At 39.6% G+C, this 21,395-nt stretch overlaps 3 protein-coding genes across 9 annotated transcripts in view; 1 reads left to right on the top strand and 2 right to left on the bottom strand.

Annotated features, from left to right (window-relative positions):
* The window catches only part of dbndd1 (dysbindin domain containing 1), a 31,298-nt gene extending 26,157 nt beyond the window's left edge, over nt 1-5,141 (bottom strand). The window contains exons 1-2 of one of the 2 annotated variants that reach the window (XM_082541991.1): nt 5,055-5,141; nt 4,847-4,897 (exon numbers count right to left, since the gene is read on the bottom strand). In XM_082541991.1, the coding sequence (XP_082398117.1) occupies nt 4,847-4,877 (31 nt within the window). In that variant the 5' untranslated portion in view covers nt 4,878-4,897; nt 5,055-5,141. The remainder of the gene's footprint in view (nt 1-4,846; nt 4,898-5,054) is intronic. The other variant, XM_082541992.1, reaches the window with a different exon arrangement.
* A 2,502-nt stretch (nt 5,142-7,643) lies between these two features.
* mthfsd (methenyltetrahydrofolate synthetase domain containing) lies at nt 7,644-15,146 on the top strand. Of its 6 annotated transcripts, XM_082533109.1 has the most exons (9): nt 7,644-7,823; nt 7,960-8,063; nt 8,433-8,546; nt 8,597-8,710; nt 9,731-9,844; nt 9,963-10,053; nt 11,103-11,215; nt 11,464-11,589; nt 13,213-15,146. In XM_082533109.1, the coding sequence occupies exons 1-9, from the start codon at nt 7,796-7,798 to the stop codon at nt 13,957-13,959; spliced, it is 1,551 nt and encodes a 516-aa protein (XP_082389235.1). In that variant the 5' UTR covers nt 7,644-7,795; the 3' UTR covers nt 13,960-15,146. The 6 variants fall into 6 exon arrangements, with proteins under 6 accessions (XP_082389235.1, XP_082389231.1, XP_082389230.1 ...); XM_082533105.1 differs by lacking the exon at nt 8,433-8,546 and having other exon boundaries at nt 7,647-7,823; XM_082533104.1 differs by lacking the exon at nt 8,597-8,710 and having other exon boundaries at nt 7,649-7,823.
* A 107-nt stretch (nt 15,147-15,253) lies between these two features.
* On the bottom strand, nt 15,254-21,032 carry foxf1 (forkhead box F1). Its single transcript, XM_082533154.1, has 2 exons — nt 19,718-21,032; nt 15,254-18,454 (listed from the first exon to the last, which is right to left on the bottom strand). Exons 1-2 carry the CDS (start codon nt 20,694-20,696, stop codon nt 18,291-18,293), a joined length of 1,143 nt encoding a protein of 380 aa, XP_082389280.1. The 5' UTR covers nt 20,697-21,032; the 3' UTR covers nt 15,254-18,290.
* Between the last annotated feature and the right edge of the window lie 363 nt (nt 21,033-21,395).

Raw genomic sequence — 21,395 nt, 5'->3', positions numbered from 1 at the left:
TGTTAAAAGGAAGGAATAACAGGTCATTTCATCAACACCAAAAGGCCTGAACGATCAAAGAAGTGAAAGAGCACTAAATTGCACATTGATCGAATTATCTCCACCTTCACACCTTCACAACATTTAAGCAAGTTGAGAAAATGTCTACAAGAATCTGCACAGTCCTGGAAAAAATTCGTTGAAATGATTAACTTATATCGGAATGATGGAGAATATCGAGAAGGAAAGAAAGAGCTCGTGAGCTGAAGTATAACACATTATCTGCCAAGTATGGTGGAGGCAGTATTTATAGGCAGTATGGCATTTGCATCTATGGCTGAAGGCAGAGAATCCACAAACAAGGAACAGCTGAAGATGGCTACAGTAAAAGCCCAACACAGCATTTCAAGAAAAGAAAAACAGCATTTGGTGATGTCCATGGGCTACAGACTTCAAGTAGTCATTGATTGCAAAAAAATATTTATCCAGCTATTAAAATGAATATTCTCATATTTAACATTTCTCCAATGTTGCCATACTGTAGTTCAATATCCAAAAATGTGGAACTACGTATCTATAAGAATGGCTATAATTCCTAAGCAGTTAATGGAATACTTTTGTTAAACCTCTTGAATTAAAGCATGTGTGGTTCCTTTCAGTGAGATTGGTGTTGGCTTTTTACAGATCCCTAATTCATCATTTCTGCTTTACAATATAGTCACTATTACAAAAGATAATGCATTCTAACAGCCCGGTCATGTTCCCAAAAACATCTCAAACATCTATTGAAAACAGTTCACAGAGGCCATTAACAAAATCTGAAAATAGTAGAGACTTAAAATAGCATTCTTCCACACTCAGAAGCATGCATAAAATCTAAATTGGTTAAACTTGATCAAGGTTAAATTTTCACCTGTTTGACAGAGCTGAAAGCACAATGCAGTATGTGAGGAGACTAAATGAGGTAAGCTGCACATTTAGTGACAGGAATAGAGAGCGTAACCAGTATTCCAGACACCGGTGGGAGTTTAAAATTATACAATAGTTTTATCAGATAAGTAAACTTTCTGATCACCACTGCTGTCATCTGGGTAAGCTCTTCCTTCAGATCGGTGCGCTACAGCATGTGCATATATTATTCTAAGTTGTAACCCAAAACATGTTTTGTGAAGTCACAGTGACCTTGAACACCTAAAAAAATCAACTTCCCCGACATACTGCGTCGTGAGATTGCGACAGCTGATGTTGCCAAGGAGACATTAACCATACATTTGAAAGTAAGGGGAAAAAAGCTGAAAAGAAGAGTCATTTGTTTATGGCGCAACATGTAGCAATAACTTTGGCTGCATTTGATGATAACATGCAGAACAGATGCAACTGTGGGAGTACAGCAGCTTCCTGGTGGGCCTCACCAGATGGTCTGTACCATTTCTGCTTGCAGTATGTTCAGACTTTGGAATTTCTTATTTCAGATGAAAAAAATATGTTACAGCCAAGGTGAAAGCAGAACGTGATGGATTTTCATTGCAACCTAAGACGCAAAGTGTTTATCGCCAGCTATTGATTAATTTCCCCAGTGAGGAACCACACAAACTGAAACACTACACATTTACCCCTGTTGTTATAATGAAATGTTTGCTCAATATTTTGACTATAAACAGCTCTGGTTTCTATTTCCTTCAACGAACATTTGTTTCCATCCATCCATCCATAAGGAAATGTTGCCTTTTAGATAGAAGATACATGTAAGACACCAACAAATACATGTGTGTGTATGTATAGGCTTGCATTTAGCATTGTAGTTAAAAATGACTGTCTCCAAGGTGCAATATTAATCAGTAACAGCTGAAAAGGTCTTTATTGGAAGTCACAGTATTCTTTGCATATACAGTTAGGCACTTTGCACAGATGGTCTGATCTAGCCACCAACTGCTACAATGTCTGTGAAGAAGCCCAAGTAAATAATGACAATGTAAGTCAGTGCTGTTAAAAGACAGCCAGTCATACATGTGCCCTTTTTCAGGATGCCACTGACCCTGTCTTGAGCTGTCAGCCATGACTGTCTATGAATCAGCTAACCCGAGACATGCAGACAGATGGTGGGAGATGTAGAAACAGAGCGAGGGAGGTTGGTGGGATGGTGTACTGTACGACTGCCAAAAGTTGAATCAAATTCACAGCCTCGGTGTAATAAATCAGTTGCTGTTTGACTGTGTTGCACTGGCAGGAAAAGTTAACATGGTCTATGACCTTGCCAGGTCATTGTGCTTGCTAATTTCTCTCTGTCTTACATCCCATATATGCTCTACTCATATTTTACGCTACACCCGCAGTGGCAGATTTATATAAACATTACTCCCACGGGGAAGTGATTATACAGAGGATGATGAATATTTGGCTGAATTGAGAACACAGTTAACATGGTTTACAGTGTTTTTAATGCAGTTTCTTTTAACATTATTTCTCATCCTTATAGATAAGACAAAGGCCTTTTTTAATAAGCTGTTACTGTTCTTAATTCAGAATCTCCCTTCATTCAAAGCAGTTGCTGTGTTTGCCACATGATGCCATCAAAAGGTCATGCTTTGTGACCCACTTCTGTGATACATCACAGTAATGATGTTCACTCTAATTCAATCACATCTTAATGGACAAATATGATCATTATTTGTAGTGGGCAGGTAGCTCTGGCAGATAGCATGAACATGCACTGCTGAGATAAAAACAGTGGTACAGGGATCAAGGCCAGGAAATGGCATTTTCCATTTAAAATGTAATTTCATTCAGTACTGCTGAAAATGCTCTTATAGCGACATACTTTTACTTAGTGGACCACAGTGGATAATAAATCAAACAATCAAGAAGTGATTGAAGTGTAAATTTTAAGCTTCAATTCAGAGTCTCAAAAGCAATAAACTGACTGAGAAAAAAAGTTTCATGGACAAGTGAGGCCTGTTCCTTTGCAATTCCATGACAAACAGATAAAATATAGGGAGGAGAAACCCCTTACAACATCTAGTCAAGCCAAGGACGCTCTTGAGGATGCAGGTGTATCATTGTCAAAGTCTACAATCAAGCGATGCCTTTATGAAAGCAACCACAGGGTTTATAACAAAGTTCAAACCACTGGTTACACTTAAGAACAGAGAGGTCAGATTCAGTTGTGTCAGAAATCAACAGATGAAACCAAGACTCACTTGAATCAGTATGATGTAAAAGCATGGAGAAGGAGAGAAACACCTCATGAACAGAAGTATAACACATCATCTGTCAAACATGGTGGATGTAGAGTTATGGGAACGGGCCACTGGTGTTTACTGCTGATAGAAGTAGCACAAAGTACCAGGATGAATTATAAGGTGTACAGGGCTATACTTTCTGCTTAGATAAAAACAAAACAAAACACTCCAACACTTTTCCTGGCTGCAAAAGCAACCCAGGAGTTTTTCAAGACAAAGAAATATGATATTCTTCAATTCAGAATATCCTTATATATTCACACAACTGAGCACGTCTTTCAGTCCCTGAAAGCACAGACCCTCAAATAAGCAGCAGCTGCCGGTGGTAACAGTAAGGGTCTGGCAACATTGGTTCTAAACTTCAGGGACTCAATTACTGCAAAAGATTTTCCTTCATTTATTAAAAACAGTCCTTACATGTTATGTTAGTTTGTCCAACTACTTTTGAGCTTATTAAAATTGGGGACTATGACCCTCCAATAGAAAAAAACAAAACAAAAAAGAATCCTCAATGGAATACCTTAATCAAATCCGTTCATTTCAAGCTGAAAGTCTCATCATGTTTGTTTGATTTAAAATCCATTGTGGTTGTGTACAGAGACAAAATTAACAAAATGATGTCATGTCCAAATATTTATATACCTGACTGTATATTATCAAATTACCATTTTTATATTTTAAAAGAATATTTTAACAAAGTTGCCTGAAAGAATCACCAGAAAGTATTATATGTATGATGAAACAAGGACTTTATAAAGTTCATTCATTAAGGACATACATAATGTATGAAAATAGGGCCCATGGACTTTCACAAAATCAGACACTAAGGAGAAACCAGCTTCCAAAAACCTTTAATTACTTGTGGGACATACTAAAACCGAGCAATATACACTGACAGCTACAGACACATTATCGTATATTATGTGCAAAAATATTACGGCTCTAAATAGTAAAGCTTTCCTCGATTTCTCCAGGGTTCCACTATAAAAGCGATACTGAAAATTATAGAGCAACACTGCCTGTCGCTCTTCATACATTATGAGAAGTATTCTGTAGTTTTACATTTATTAAAGTTAATTAGTCCCACGAGGAGACTTGATTTAGGACTTCATCCCATCACCCCTGTGAACGTACTGGCACTGAAGCCCAACTCAGTGGGTCCACGCAGCGGAGGCTTCTCTGGATGGCCTTTACGCAAAGGCCATATGCCTCTACTATTGTTCTGTAATTTTCAATCAGAGCAGCTTCAGCATGGTTGACCTACAGTGAGCATTAACCTGTATAATTAAACAATAGATTAAACACGAAGCAGTGAACCCCCTACTGCTGGACGCCGGGGTGATGAGAATGAGCAGAAGGGTCACTCCTGTATATAAACCTCACGCACTATTTCAGTGATTAACTCTTTACAGCAGAAGAGTTGCTCACTCGTGAGATACAAGCATTAATCAGAGAGATCGGGCTCCGGGCATGTAGCAAGTCCCCAACTGCACACGTCATGAATGTACGAGGAAACAGGACAGGCAGGTTTTCCACAGCACAATTCAATCAGAACAGGAAAAAATAAACTCGGCCGTGACCAACCCGCTATAGCACTGAAAAGAGCAAAAATAGAAAATGGCTCTTACCTGGGCTCCCCGCCCCTCCCTGTGCCTCCATGCAGCTCAGCGGAGAGTGTCCTGCGGTTCACCACACCAGCATCAGAGAGTGGGGGAGACAAATGGGAAGAAAGGGAGAGGCAAGGAGTGAGAGAGAGAGAGAGAGAGAGAGAGAGAGAGAGAGAGAGTGTCTCGTGTGGGTATATAATAGAGTAAGGGGTGGGTGGACACAGCAGACCTAAGCTTCCACCTGCCTGTCCCTCCTTCCTTTTTGTCCGCTGTTGTTCTAGATTTCCCAAACAGGTGATCTCGCCTTTTCCTCTGGCACAGTCCACGTGCCCCGATCTGCCATCAGCGCTGTCTGAGCGCTGCACCGCTTCACAGAGCGAGTCCAACACAGGGAGGGTGGTCTGGGAACAGCGACATCGCAGTGAATTTCCAAGCCACTTGCTTTAGTAAATGCAGCATTGTGAGGCTTGGCTGGGTATGTACAGAATAGACAGGGAGAGAGAGAGAGAGGGAGGGCTGAGCTGGCAGTGGGCCCAGACTGAGAGGGAGAGAAAGAGAGAGGGGGTATCAGGGAGGGTTATGGACCAGTGTAGTGGGGGACACGCTGCGAGTGTGAATGAGTGTGCAGGAGTGTGCAAATGCATTGATGTGACACAACAATTTGTGGATTGCAGGCACTTTGTTGAGCCAGATAATGTGCAGGTCAGACTTAAAGCAGAATACATTTTGTGTGTGATACTTGACAGAAGTATGAATCCCATGCCTTCAAAAATAGTGTTTCTTTCTCTTGAGGCAAATAACCTGGTGGATGTCGCTCTCTAGTGGCAGGATATGATGTATTCAGGTGATCTGTTAGGTTTACCGTCCAGGTTTACATCACACAAAACCAGACTTTGAAATCAACAGCAGAGGGGAAGCACAGCACACCTTCTCTTTAGAGGCTAGACTCTGGCATATTATTACTGTATTGAGGACACTTCAAACTTAACAACCACAGCAAACACGTTCAGACTGACTTTGCCCAATTAATAACACCTCCAACCACTCAAAACCATCCAGGTAACACAACCCTGTGTTTCCTGTTATTCCCATGTACTGCATCACATTGAGGGAACTAATTATGTTAATGTGCATTTAAAAGGAACAATTCATATTCGTTAATATGTGCCTCTTATGAGTCTTGATATGTACACACTTGAACACTTAAAGAGAAGAAATTATCATGTGAACTTTATAATCAGTCGGTTATCTAAAGTCAGAATGTGAGCACTGGTATTTAAACACGTAACACAATAATTTGATCCTGAAATATTTGAAGTTAGAACTTTAATAGATTCAATAAAACTATTTTAAAATGTTTTTCTCACTGTTCTTAGATCATGGGTCACATTTGATATGATTAGCACTTTTACAATTCTTTCTTCTGCTCGTTCTTTTGTTTCCATTAAACCATTTAGTGACCCCATATATATATATATACACACATATACACACACACACACACACACACACACACACACACACACACACACACACACGTGTATACATAGTAAAACCTGACATAGATAATATAAGAGGGTTTTAAACAGAGACCCTTTGATGCTGTAGAGTCTGGGTTACGTTAATTTTATTTCCTTTCTCCTTTAGTTTAATTTCTCAAAAACGTCTTAATGGATCAAAAATTTAGGAGGTAAATTACAAGCCATAATAGCCAGGAACTGAGATTTTAAACAGTTTTCACCAGCACATCTTAACAATTACTTCATCATTAAGTTTTTCAGATTATTTCCTGTTTCCTGCAAGATTGCTGTTATCACAGCTTGTCATTCGTGACAATCAGTTGCTGTTAAAGCGCACACTGAAGCCACAACCCTATCCTGCCTGTTTTTACTCCATAACAGATGCTGAAGTGGCCCTTTCCTTACACAGACAATAGTGCTCTGGAACCCTGCAATTTAATTTTTCTGGCCACCTTAAAGAATTTGCACCAGCCCATCCTGTCTTAATTTTTTTGTGTTAAGAAACAAACAAACAAACAAACAAACAAACAGACAGAAAAGAAAAACACAGAAAAGAAACAAAAGAACAAAAAACAAAACAAGGAAAATATAACAACTCATAACATATTTTTTATTTTGATGATTGATGATATGGGCGCTAACACATCAGTCCAGTGCTTGGGTGAGAAGTGTTGCCTGCAAAGCAAAATCAATACCATATAATTCAGAGTTTCCATTAAACCATTTAGTGACCCCATTCCTAACAAATGAAAGTGGGTATTTTCAGTCATTTTCATCCTACTGTTGGAGGATATTTTGTGTCCCACCCATGAATTTGAAAAATAATCCATGCTAAAGCATCTGTTGTGTAAACTACACCTGTCCTGAGACATAATGTAAACCTAGTTGTTGAAAAAGTGGTTCCAAAATAATGTTAAAAAATGCAAAATATCTCTTGATTGTCTTCCAATTGTAAAATAATGTTTAAAAGGAAATGATTATCTTACAAAAAAAAAAATGGAAGAAAAAAAACCAGTGGCATACTCTTTTAATTTGGCTCATACAACTGACAAAGCTTTGACTGCTATTTTCCACACGCATCATTTGCTGTCACTATAAAAATGCATTTTGTTGTAAGGCATAAAGATCAAAATTTTAACAAAAAAGGTTTGAAATAATTGACTTTACACGTGTCGATAGTAAGAAAAATTAGCTTTTTCTCGACTGTATTTTCTGTATTTAGAGAAGCGCGAGTGTTCTGCTTATCAGACTACGGTTGCCTAGAAGTTCAAAACCACCTTTCCCTTTCGCGTTTCGTTAGGATCGTCCCTCTGAGCCACCGTAGCAATGATAAACATTGACAAGCAGCTGTTCCGTTAGTATTATGTTACAGAGCTCACGTGTACGATATTACTGCGTGGAGTGCATCCGAGTGTTGTAGAATAAACCTACCCGTGGCTCTAATAAAGCGATGGATCCCGTCATAAAAATCAACCCGGGTAGGTCAAGTGTTTTGTAAAACGTTTGTTTTGCCGTTGAAATTGTTGTTAAAGTAGTCGATTCGCTAAATGTGATGCTGAAAACGTAAATGTTGCTTCGGTTAGCGTTTATGTTAAACTCCAATTTTCTCTCCAGGAGGATCGAAATGGGACATTCGTCAGAAAGTTTGGGACTACATAGAAGAAAAGAATCTGGCAAACTTTCCGAGGCCCGTCCACAACAGAATCCCAAATTTCAAGGCAGGTTAAAGCAGTTTAGCTGAAGAGCTGCAGCGCAGTTCTCATTCAAATCAATGCACTGGCAGGTCAACCTCTGCCACTAGTCTCCAGTTTTTTCCTCCCTCCTTCTCGAATTAAAAAATATATATATACTTGAAAAAAGAAAGAAGAGGAAAAATCTGAGCCTGTGACTGTCTGGGTTATATGTAAAGTACTGTAAGTAAGTAAATAAATAACTGAAGAAAATAATAAGGGCTGTAGGGGTGAAATTCTTGCTACACTCAGGGTACCAGCACAGCTTCTGACTGATGTTCTTAAATTTTGAATCACTAATGGCTGTCTTGTCTCTGTGCATGCATACATGTCTTTTCCTGTGCACCTATTGACCAGGGTGCAGGTAAGGCATGTTACAGCCTTGCAGGCCTGCAGGAGTTCAAGTCCAGCCAGACAGTCAAAGTTAACCCAGACAGACCCCAGCAGCAGGCACGCTTTATCACCTTGGAAGTAAGTTGACTCGAGGAACCTATGATCAGATGCCTTCCTTTCTGCTGTAGGGTGCTTTTGCGGCCTGCGCCAAGGTGTTGGAGCTGCAGGCGTTCATCCACACATCTGAGGTGAAGGTGGATCCTGACAAACCTCTGGAGGGTGCTCGGCTGGCAGTGCTGCAGGTAGCACTGCAGTGTTGGAAAAAAACCAAGAACCAGAGTGCCTCAGGCTGGATTACATGATTTTCTTTTGAATTTTTAAATGCAAGCAGAATTTTAAATGAGAAATTTTAGACTGTTTTATTACTGTCTAGAACAGGGGTGTCAAACTCCAGTCCTCAAGGGCTGGTGTCCTGAAACTTTTAAATGTGTTCCTGCTGTAGCACACCTGAATAACTTAACTAGGTCATTAGCAACACTCTATAGTACTTAACTGCATGCTGAGGTGGCAACCCCTGAACCTGCTCAAGTAAATTGAAGTAAAGTGTTTGGAAAAATTTACTTCTAAAAGTACTTTTATTGCACCATGTTCATTCACTCATGAGCTGCTGTAACATGAATCAAATGGCTGAATTGCCACCTCGGCATGCAGTCAAGTTCTATGGCAGGGGTGTCGAACTCCAGGCCTCGAGGGCCGATGTCCTGGGTGTTTTAGATGCGTCCTTGATCCAACACAGGTGATTTAAATGGCTAAATGAGCTCCTCAACATGTCCTCAGGTTCTCCAGAGGCCTGGTAATGAACTAATCATTTGATTCAGGTGTGTTGACCCAGGTTGAGATCTAAAACCTGCAGAACACCGGCCCTCGAGACCTGGAGTTTGACACCCCTGTTCTATGGAGTCTTGCTAATGACCTACTTATGTTATTCGGGTGTGCTGCAGCAGGGACACATGGAAAAGTTTCAGGACACCGGCCCTCAAGAACTGGAGTTTGCACCTGTGGTCAAGAATTTGCTACATAAGATTGTTTAAGTTATTGTATAATATCCTGTAGGTTCTTTGTAAAGTCACATTTCAGCAACATCAGTGTTTTGCATCAGTTAAATTTAAATGTTTTTGTTTTTTGTAATTTTGCCATCACTCCACTGATTTTATTCAGCTCAGTTTTAATTTCTAGTCCTATTAAATAACTCAGGATCTTTTTTTTAATTTAATTTTATTTATTTATTTATTTTTAACATTTTACTGAAATAATTTTTGCAGGCACGGAAAACTTTGTTGGTCCCAACTCCTCGTCTTCGTACAGGCCTTTTCAATAGGATTACTCCACCTGAAGGGGCTAGCAAAGAACAACTACGCATATGTTCTTCCTCTCAGGTATAAATGTACTAATGTTTGCTCTTATTTGTCAGCATTGTCATTCCTCTTTAAATTCCCAATAATGATAATTAGATTTTCTTTCTTCTTTCTTCTGAAACCTTCAAACCATCTCCAGGGTGTGAAAGACTTCAGTGTACCTGTTGGCCTGGATGCAAAAATTAAAATTGACCTGATGGTGGTTGGTTCTGTGGCGGTGTCGGAGAAAGGTGACTTATACACCATGTCACGATACTATTTCAGTTTCATATTGGTAACCTAAATGATTTATGATTGTGGGAGAGCAACAGAGCAGTGAATTCAAGACCAAGTTTACCATACATGCACTAAAATATATAAAATCTAAAGAAAATGCAGTACTCCTTAAATAGTAGTTAGAACCACGTGTGCAATTTACTGTCTATTATTGCAGAATAGACAATATTTTTTCAGTTCAAAGTGAAACAATTTTTTTCTTTATTTTCATATATACAATAGTAACACTGTTGGATACTTATATTAAACATGGCCAAAGTTTCAGCCAATGAGTTTAGGGTATATATAAGCCAGCTGAAAGGTGGCTTAAAGGAGACGAGTGAAAATGGTGTCACAGAGATTATGAACGGAGAGACTGCAGCAAGGTTAGTTTAGTCAACTGTGCTGCAGTCCAAGAGGAAAACTATGCTGCAAATGAGCTCAATAGGTCTCCTTGAACCTCTAAAGGTGGAAAAGGCAGCATGTGCTGCAAAACCTGCTTTTTCAAGCATGAATTTACAATTATTAGCTGAGTAATGAACAACATAGTCTGTTATTATATAGCGATTCTCCTAAATCACTACTTGGGTGATTATAAATTGTTTTATGCAAGGCTTGTTTACTACACAGTGGAAAATGATGAGAGGCTGTGCTGACTGAAAGCAGAATGGAACAAAGGTATCGTGATTGCTGCACGTGTCTAAGCCTATTGAGGCACTTCTGCACACTCTGCCAGCATAGAGGAAAAAGAGCAGAAATAAGATTGAGGCAGATGCACGTAATCAGATCCCTTCTGCTTATTGTGGCTTCTCCTGTGTTCTTCCCGCCATGTAAATTGTCTGCTAACCGCACTCCATGGTGATCCTCATTTCTAAAATGCCCAAGATAACTCATGCAGTACTGCAGCGAAACACATGTTTTACTGTAAGGCAGTATAAAGGAGTTTACAAATCTCCAAAAGGATTTCGTAAACTGCACAGTATACATTTTTAAATTAAGTTTCCCTCTCTGCCTTCCGCTGTAGGCTTTCGGATTGGAAAAGGAGAAGGCTTTGCTGACTTGGAGTATGGAATGATGGCTTCAATGGGTGCCGTGAATGAGTCTACTGTGGTGGTTACTGTTGTCCATGACTGCCAGGTTGGTTTGCGCATTCAGTTTGATCTCACTGAGCAGTTCAAATGTTTTATGGATCTTGTTTTGCAATAAGCAGCTTGTCCCTTTTTACAAAGCTAAAGAACACGTTGGTATTAAAATGAGGAATAATACAGTTTTAAATAAAGATGTGCAGCTCGAACTGACATGAACAGACATAGTTTAGAGTTTTTTTCCTCCCACTTGTTTCAGCATTAGTAATTTGAATACTTGAGGAATAACTGTGCTTTCAGGTGATGGACATTCCAGAAGATCTAATGGGAAGTCATGACCTGACTGTAGACTACATCCTCACACCGACCAGAGTTATTAAAACAGATTGCCAGTTGCCTAAGCCATGTGGAATCATCTGGAATAAGGTAACCTGAGTGTGCTTGTTTTTGCTTTGTGTAAAGCATAGTAGTTATTTCATAGTCAACTTGATTTTGAGAGGTCAAGGCTGGCCTGACCTGATACATGTCATTCCTCGTGTCTCCCCTCAAATCTCTGTGATGGATTTATCTAGAAGAGGGGCATACAAAAAAGCGTTCAGTAAAGCATAGCTGAAAGTAACTGATTTGAACACTGGAAAAATTATGACGTTAATGCCTTTATCTATGAAAGACTTAACATCTGTGATTAATGCTTCGCTCTTAGTATGTGGATTTCCATTACTGAAAAATAATGTTATTGGAAAAATCCTGCACCTTTTAAAAATGTTTTTCAGTCAATAATCTGATAATATGGATGTTCCAGTAAGATGACTTGCTCTGAAAGTATGTTTTTCATGAATGTTTGATCAGGTCTCCACCCCTGTTGTCATTCAACATAATGAAACCGGCATTTAGAGGGAGAATAAATGCCCAACACTAAATTTAAAAAAGGGAAAAAAAAAAAAAACAACTGAAGTTTTTGTGTTCAGAAAGTATACATTAGCTTGTACTAATCTCTTCTACAATTTAGGACAAGACGAGATATGACACTAGCACACATGAGTCTTTATAATTACTTCATGGGATCAAATATTAACATAGAGTTTATAGGAAAATGCGCTGCTTTGGTTACATGACAAAAATGTTGCGTTTCCTTAGTAACACTGCCCTCTAGTGGACACATAGAAAACCTACAGCTCACTGGAGGACGGTCTATCCAGCATTGTTTATTCTTCTGAGTGCACTTACTGTAATAATGCCATTTTGCCAAAAAAAAAAAAAAAAATTCCAGTTATTTTCTTTTTTATTTCTTAGAAATAAAAAAAATAGTTTTAGTTTTTATGGATGGTGTGTACAGTGCACACTTATGTAAAATTGTTTACTTTAAAAAACAAACACAGTTAATTAGTTTGTTTTATCTTGGGAATTTTACTGATATATTTATAGTGCTTTATCAGTCTTATTTACCACTCATTTCACATCATCGTCTGTATTTAAATCAGCCTGGACCATAAACAGCTTCTGATTTACTGACAGTGGCACAAAGATGAAATGTGTTTTTCCTCTTGATAATTTATCTTTAATTAGACATAGGTAAAGGTTATTTTTCTTATGTGGTAAGTTTGTGTGTAACCTCTGGGTTCCTTACAACATGCATATAAGTAAACAGGACCCAGTGACCTCATAGACAGGAAGGCCGCGTCTGATCATCAAAGGCTTCTCTGCCCAGCCACCTTGGCTCTGCAGGGGCAGGGGAATGACGGGTCAAACAGGCCAGTGTAAAAACAATAGGTCCGTATATCCTTTACAGGACTGGTCAGCATCAAAGTCTGCCAAGACACTTGAAGACCCAACAAATCAAGATAGCAGTCTTTATTTTTAACTGCTTGGGAAGTGAAATATCCTGCTGGTATTAAGATGGTTTTTAAGCATGGGCTGTGAGGAGCTATCAGCTTTCTCTTTATTATGAATAGGTGCATTGCATCGGCCCTGAGCAGGTCTGTTTGTATGCTGTGTGAGACACATTTTTTTCGTTTCAGCATTACTGAGTCTGTCCAGTTTTGTCTTCAGCTGGACACAGAAAAGCTGCAAAAGATCCCCATCCTGAAGAAGCTGCGTGCTCTTGAAGAACAAGCTGGAAAGGATGTAACACTGGGGGCAGCGCCTGTTGCGGCAGAAGCTGGTCTGCACGCCAGTCAACCCAAAAGGCAAACCAGACGGAGGCTGAGGCCAAACACACAGCAGGATGCTGAGGGAGAATCCAGCCAGGACTCTAGACTGGAAAAAAGAATAGCGGGAGAACCAAAAGCCAGACAGCATCTGACTAGAATGAATAAAGAAAGCAGAGGAGACGGCAAGGCAGGTAACGAGCAAGAAATTGGCAAGACAATAAAGGGAAAAAGTAGAGGGAACACAAAGGAGCAGGTCCCAGAAGAGGGTGGAAATGAAGTCAAATCTCAGCGTAAGCTCCATCTGAGTGTGACAACAGTTTATCTGGGAGGAATCCCTGCTGGGCTGCGTGTTAGTGAGCTGAAAACCGCCCTCCGAGAGAGGGAGGCCACTCCACTGAGACTCACCTGGCAGGGAGCTCAGCACAGGGCCTTCCTGGATTACAGTGACCCCCACTCTGCAGATCAGGCCCTGGAGGCTCTGCAGGGGCTCGCTCTCAATGGTCACAGTCTGCAGGCTGAACTGGCCAAGAGCCAGCGAGGAGGCAGGAAATCTGGACAATCCAGTAGAAGACCAAAACCAGCAGCGGCTCCGAAGTCTGAAGTATCAGCACCAGATGCTAAGAGTGATGCCACAGAAAAAAACTGAGCAGTAAAAGCAGTAAGAAATATACCTAATGTAATGCTTAAGTTGTTTACAGTTTTGGACAACTGCAAACACCATAAAAGGAGTTGATTGGTTTTTTTTTTTTGCTTTAAAAAAAATATGAACAAAAATGTGATTTATTAGAAGAGAACATATTTGAACCTAGCAGGCATGACTAAATATTAACAACACCTGAAACTATGAGAGTAGTGAACCTTGTGCTGATTTGAATCCAGACAAATTCTATAACGACTAAGATTTTGCTATATGCTCTGTTAAGTGGGCTACAGGAGCTTTCTTTCTTTAAATTTGTCCCAATCGTTTTCTCTTCAAAGTGCCTTTATCAGAGATTCTTAGAAACACAACACTCATTTTCTCTTTCAGTCTACAAACTGCATGCAGTGCTTTTGCTACCATACAATAATTTAAAAAAAAAATAATAAAAAAGGCTAGTGCTTTTTTTTTTTTTTTTTCCTTCTCAAAACTAGCTGTCAGTATTATCACATCCATGATGTTGCCAGACCTGTTTGTCTGCATCCTACTTGTTTAAAAATGGGTTCGTTTTGTTCAAAATGGCACCTGCGTGTGGCAAGTCACAACATTTGATCATTTGAGTCACAAAACTGGGAGTAAAATATAACATTTCATCATCTAACAAAAGTCTAGCCACGCAGGCTGCTACCTTTGACCATTTTTGTCTTTTTCATTGTCCAAGTTCATCCAGATTTACAGAACTTGTGAACAGACTCCAAGTGTTTAAAGTTTAATGAATTTTAATGAGACTACAGAAATGTAAAGAGTTTACAAATAACCGTGACTTAGTTGTGATTTTCTTGGCTTGATTGATTCTTGTACATAACACGGGATTATTGGATAGTCTCTACTACTGTATGATTTTCTTTTTTCTCTTTTTTTTTAACCATGAAAATCTAAAACAGGCAGATTACAACGATAAACAGGGGAAGAGCTAAAGGCCTCTATTGCTGCTGTTCTGTTTTCTTTGTTTTTGTTTTGTTTTTTAGCTAGCGTTCATTTTTACAGTTATATTTGCACCATTATAGTGACTAAATACAAATTTATTCATTGTATTTGGTGTGGTTGGGCCAGTGAGAGAGTGATGCTGCCCTCAATATTAGATAAATTTGCTCCACATGACTTTACTTATTTCTTCACTAAAGCGTTTGACTGTACCCGTTAACACTGAGTGTCTTTTTATGAAAAACAAACAAAAAAGAAAATTGATGGATTATAAATGTTCACAAGGTTTTGCAGAATTTGGAGATCCGACTCTGAAGTTCCCCACCACCTCAAACCATCGTTCTCGTGAAGAGGCAGAACTATGTTGTTAGTGGTTAAATATGATATTTCAGGCCCGTTATTGGATTTTCATAAAACTTGATGTGTTTCACCCAGTTGTAACATATAAAATGCCAGCTTGTAAACTTGAAATAGTTTTAAGCTTAAAGAAAACTTTAAAAGATTAATTCATTTTTGCAGAGTGACATTTTTCTTATTCTCTGTTTGGAAAATGTGTCTGTTAACATTACCTTCAAACTTCTGTAAACCCAAGTGCTAGATAACCTGCCCAATGACTCTATTTTTTTTTCTTCTGTTTACACCTGTCTCTGTAGCTGCACTGCCATTACCTAAGAAATTAACCCATAGATGTCCTGTTTGCACTAAAGTCTTGGCAGGATTGGGACACAAGCAGTGTGTCTGTCTGCACAGTACCAGGCCTCTGGCTTTTTATGGAGCTGTCATCCAGCCCTGGCCAGGGAACAGCTGTGGAACGCCATCTTTCTCCCTCAGCCCTCCAGAGCACTGAACCTTGGCAAATGTCATCAGTTTGTTAATGCTCTGTTCCACTGCTGTTAAGCCTGCTTACCCCTGTGCTCAATGGCATGCTCGTTTTACTGGGGTTCAGTCAGTGGTCATGTGGTGAGATTGCAAAGCGTATCACTGTGGAGCATGTTACATCCCCTTGTAAAGATGTAGTTGTACACACAAACATCAGCAAACATGACTTAACCGTCAAGATTAAAGAAGATAACAAAAGGCCTCAAACCGCAGTTGGTTTACTTAATCTAAATCACAAGCATGAGCATCGGATTAATCTACACTGACTGTGTTGATGCACTTAATAGATTGTACCCACCATACTCTTACATTAGGAACAACTTTTTAAACGCCATAAATGTTGCTTGAAACTTGAAGAAATTTAAAATAAGAAACGACGTCCGGATTTTTTTAAAATTTTTTTTTAATGATTTGCGGTCATTCAGATGAAAAAATTGCCAAATTGGTTTTAAGCCGCACAGACATGCGTGTTTGTGAATGTCGAAAAACAACAGTTATAATTAATGGATCAGAAATCTGATAAAGAAAAAAAAAACGTGTCCCTTATAATAATTTGCATCTGTAAAATTAAAATATTTTGACTCTGAGATAAGATAACCAGGATTTTACACAGTACAATACACGTTATGCGTATTATTTATGAGTACTTTTAACTGCTTATTATTTTTGTCTTTGCAGTATCATGAGTGGTATATCTATTTTATGTAACAAAAACAACTCATTTTAGATGAGAAATAAAGATGTTCTTCTTTATGAAAAATCGGCCCTACTTTTTTTTCTTTTTCATTTTCCTAGGCCAATTTTCTGTTGTACAATTACGCATTTTGCGGAACACTCCAAAACTAATTATTACAAAGTTATGCTCCTTAAATTAGATCAGCGCAATTTATTGTATTTCCACCATGGCAAGAAATGTTCTTTTGACAAATGCGTCTGAGGAAAACAACTGCCTCACTGCCAAAGCAACGGGACTGCTGCAGGTTTTCACCCTGTAACCAGACGCGTGTGAGATCTCTGCCTCGGATTTGTTACGCCTTAACTACTGCACACTCTCAACAGATCGAAGACATGTTACGATTAACCTTTCAAACCCTTGACTGTTAATGTTCACCAGTCGACCAATGGATTGGGAAAAGTTTAGTTTCTTCTAATAATTCTAATTTTCAAAGTTGGACGTCAACTGTAGGTGAAAACAACAGACTGCTGCAGTAATTGCTTGAAATAGAAGACCTAACTGCACCACAGTGACAACTGTCTGTAGTACCGAGGGTACCGGTTGTGCTTTAAACCCCAAATAAACGAACCATCGCTTTACATTAAAGAATTGCAATAATATACATTTACACGAGAAGGCTGCTGAAGAATTGGACACACACACAAAAAAAGCTTCCCATCTTTAAATAAGCTAATTTGGGGTTAATTATGCAATAAGGATCACTGTCTTTGCATCTGTTTACAAGGCATGTTTGCTTGCAGGACCATCGCCCCCGAAAATTGTCTGTGTGCGATAAAATCGAAATGGATATCGTTTGGTGGAATTGCCGGCTTAAAGAGCCGAAAAGATATTTTATTTCTTAATGCTTTGTTGTAATATAATCTAAAGACAAACCCTCGCTGGTGGACCCTTTGCTAGACTCCCCCCCCCCCCCCCCCTTCTTCTACCAATGTATACAATGCTGAAAGTAATGGTCTACATATAGCTGACACAAAAGACATAACAGTGTTTACAATATATCCTCAATTTTTCATTTTAAAACAAATAATAAGCGTTCTGACAAATATTGCCAATAAAGCATATAACTCCTTGGCCAGTTCGCCTGAAATTAAAATATAGGCCTACAGAATAAATAAAAAGAAAGTTGCGCTTATAGGTTATTCAAAAAGTGCCGTCATTGTTTTTACACAGTATACAGTATATGGACTTACATTATACAGGCTATGTAACGTCCATAATTGTTCATCTCAGAATCTAACATTTGTATGAAAGTCCAAAAAAATGAAAGGAAAAAAAAAAAGGTAAAAACATGAGACGGGGAAATGTGTGCATTTTTTTTCTTTTTTTTTTCTTTTTTTTTAAACATTGACCTACTTTAACAAGATGAATACACAAGAACAAAAGTGTGAAGTGGTAGTCATCCGCTCTGCAGGACTAAGTACCAAACAACAGCAGGGTGTCTTACGCCCACGCTTTACCCCGCTGGTCGATGTTGATGAAGATGGCATAAAAGAGTTTGTTTTAATTATTATTATATATTATTATGTGGTTGCTTTCTAATTGGCCTATCTCCGTGTCTCTGTCGCTGTGTGTAACAGCACAGAGAAGTAGTCCAATCTACTTGAAGCAGTGAGCACTCTCCAGGACTGGGGCATGCCTCTCAGTGGTAGTTTACTCATTCGTTGTTCATTTCAGTCCGTTTTGCTTCATGGCTCAAGTCTGTGACACCATCTTCTAGTCTCTAGACTGTCCACGGAGGACATCACATCACGCAGGGCTTAATGTCCTGGTAGGAGACCTGTTGGTGGTGATAGTAGGAGCCGCTGCTCGGTGAGTGCATGGCTGAGGAAGTCATGGCGTTGAACGAGAAGACGAACTCCTTTCGGTCACACATGCTGGGAGACTGGGAATGGTACCGAGGAATACCTGCAAAAAAGCATTTAAAACATGAATGGAAATGCTACTAATAATAATAATTTTAAAGGGTCACTTTTAAATGTAATGTACTTGAAGGCTAGTAACCTATGTTACCTTATGTTCCCCCAGTTAAGAAAAATGTTGTTTATAGTTCTGAAATAAAAAGTTATTTAAATGCTTACAAGTTATTTGCAACACGATTTGATTGGTAATCTTGCTGATACTAGAATTATCCAGTTCTACAGACCTTCGCTATGCGTTCTGGAAACCCTAATAATAAAACTGTTATATGTGGTGATAATAATAATAATAATAATAATAATAATACGTAATAATAATAATAATAATAATAATAATAATAATATGCTCTATATCTACCATATTTTACCGCAAAAAGATTGCTGTATGTGTAGGCACTTTATATTCTGTGTAAGAAAGAAGTTTATATTTGTAAATTGAGCTTCACTCTATTATACTAACTGAAATGCATGCATTCCTCTTAGGGCCAGAGTCCATTTAGTAAACCCGATAAAGATTGTTAAAAGGGGAGGCGGGCTTGCAGGGCTAATTGACAGTGGCCCCTTTGCACGCCAGTCCCGGAGGACCGAGAGCCTCGAGGCAAGGCAGGCTGGACCTAACCGCGCTTGTTTTTTTTGTTTTTTTGTCCACAGATTGGCGTGACTCTAAACTCTCCCGGTAGACTCTTTCAACCATCTCTTGATTTATTATTTTTTAATACCACACGTTCAGGAGGTTTGAACCCCTCTGGTCTTCTGTCTGGGTTTTATTTTAATAAACCTGATTTATTATGTTTAATGATTCACAAAATACTGGAACTTTATTTACGAAAAAGTGGTTAAGTTGTGTTGTATCATTTCCTTAATAGCCTTAATTCCAATCCCTCAATTATGCACAGCACAGATAAGCCTTATGTTTACTGACTGCAGAATAAATCCGGCGCATTTCAGTGTGATGCTCTTCAGAATTACTCAACATTTCCACTAGGCCCAAGTTTGGCGCATGATATGTGAAATAAAATTCTGTAAACCACAGACATATGTGGACAGTATATCATCTCTGTCTCTATCCTCTAATAACCAAAGCGTCTTAATTTGAATAAAATCTTTCGTTTCCTTTATCTTTGTCATAGCTCGCAAATGTTCTTTATATCATCAGGCCCGGCTTCTCTGAACCTTTTGCGCTTTTTTTTAAAATTAGAAAATTAAATATATATATATATATATACACACACACACACATATATAAACTTACCTTGTAAATCTGTGGTGCTGTGGCCATTCTGGTGCAGGTATGGTTGGTCTAGTGAATGTGTGGGCAAACTTGGCTGCAGTGGGTTCGCTCCTGGATTACAGGGGGACAGAGGCTGCTGCTTGATGTAGGAAGCCCCGTTATTCAATGAGGCCGAAGGGGCTGGAGCCCACGCAGAGGCTGAACTCGAGTATACGGGATGAGGCTCCATGACTCCTCCGCTGGTGAGCAGAGGGGAGGCGGAATTGTCGTGGTGGGGATAATCACTCCCAGTGGATCCTGTACAACTTCCCATGTAGGAATGTCCACTGTTGGTCGACAAGTGTGACATGGAGTGTCCGGACAGACCCATCCCTTCCATGTTACCTGCCAAGTGTCCATTCATCATCCCAATCCCACTGTCCAGAGACAAACTGTTGGGCGGACAGGATAGGCCCCCGCCGCTCCCTTGGAAGTTGTAAGACTCGGGGATGTGGTTGAATCCCAGGCCGTTCATCATGCTGTACATGGGCTTCAGCGCCTGGCACTTGCGCCTAAAACCCCTGGGTCTCCTTCTGAAGGAGCCTTCCTCGAACATAAACTCACTAGCCGGGTCAATAGTCCAGTAGTGTCCTTTCCCCGGTCGACCGAGGCCTTTGGGCAACTTAATGAAGCACTCGTTCAGGGACAAGTTGTGACGCACGGAGTTCTTCCATCCTTGGTACGAGCCCCGAAAAAACGGGAAGCGGCTCTGTAGAAACTGATATATTTCACTGAGGGTCAGGCGTTTTGTTGGAGAGCTCTGAATAGCCATAACTATTAAAGCTATGTAGGAATAAGGTGGTTTCTCTGGTCGTCGGATCCCTGCGTTTGTCTTTTTGGTTTTCGTAGTGGAGGAGGCAGTTTCCATCACCACCGTTTGTCCGTGTGGCTTCTCCGGAGCAGACATCGGGCTGCTCTGGGCAGGAGTCTGTGCTGGGGGCTGCTGAACCTCTGCCGTCATTAGTTAAATTTAATCTTCGAGACGGAAAACAAAAACAGAATTGCTTTTCCACCTATAAAAAATAGTAAGTTAGGTACTAAATTTGTGTCATAAAGAAAAAAAATCGAATAATGATAGTGGCGATAGAGGCGAAGGCGCGATTATCTTCTTAGCTGTTGCTTTTGATTCAGTCCTGCAGCAGTCTGAAGCCGGACTGCCTTGTACGCAGTGCCCGAAATGGGATAAAGAGAAGAACAGGAGCCGCTTTCCACTTCAGTTGGTGTGTTGTCGTGCGTCCGAGGAGCTCACTTTTTACTTATCTGTTGCCATCGGCGCATTGGAAGCTGTATGTCTTGGTCATCCTAATGTTGGGACCCGCCCAGTTCCCCGATTGCCCTCCTACTCAAGTGGTGGGCTGTGAGCTTGCACATCTGTGTGCGTTCACTTTTCAGTGAAATCTTTCTTTTTCCTCCGTCCTTACACAGAAATAGAGAATATATCTCACATATAACATTTAATTTCAAGGACCCATACGCTAACACATCCCTCAGAGCACAAATAAATTCAAATGCCCGTTAATGATTTGCATAAGCTTATACTAAGTGAATGCATTAGATTCAGCATTCGGATACAGATTTTGGCTTTGCTTGTTCTCTAATACGATGTTCTTTTTAGGGTTATGATCATTTTAACACTATTTATACAACTCATATCTGTTGT

The sequence above is a fragment of the Aulonocara stuartgranti genome (genome assembly GCF_965226115.1).
Source record: "Aulonocara stuartgranti genome assembly, chromosome: 1".
Classification (NCBI taxonomy): Eukaryota; Metazoa; Chordata; class Actinopteri; order Cichliformes; family Cichlidae; genus Aulonocara; species Aulonocara stuartgranti.
The sequence above is the reverse complement of the archived record's forward strand: the minus strand, read 5'-3'. Positions and strand labels throughout refer to the sequence as shown.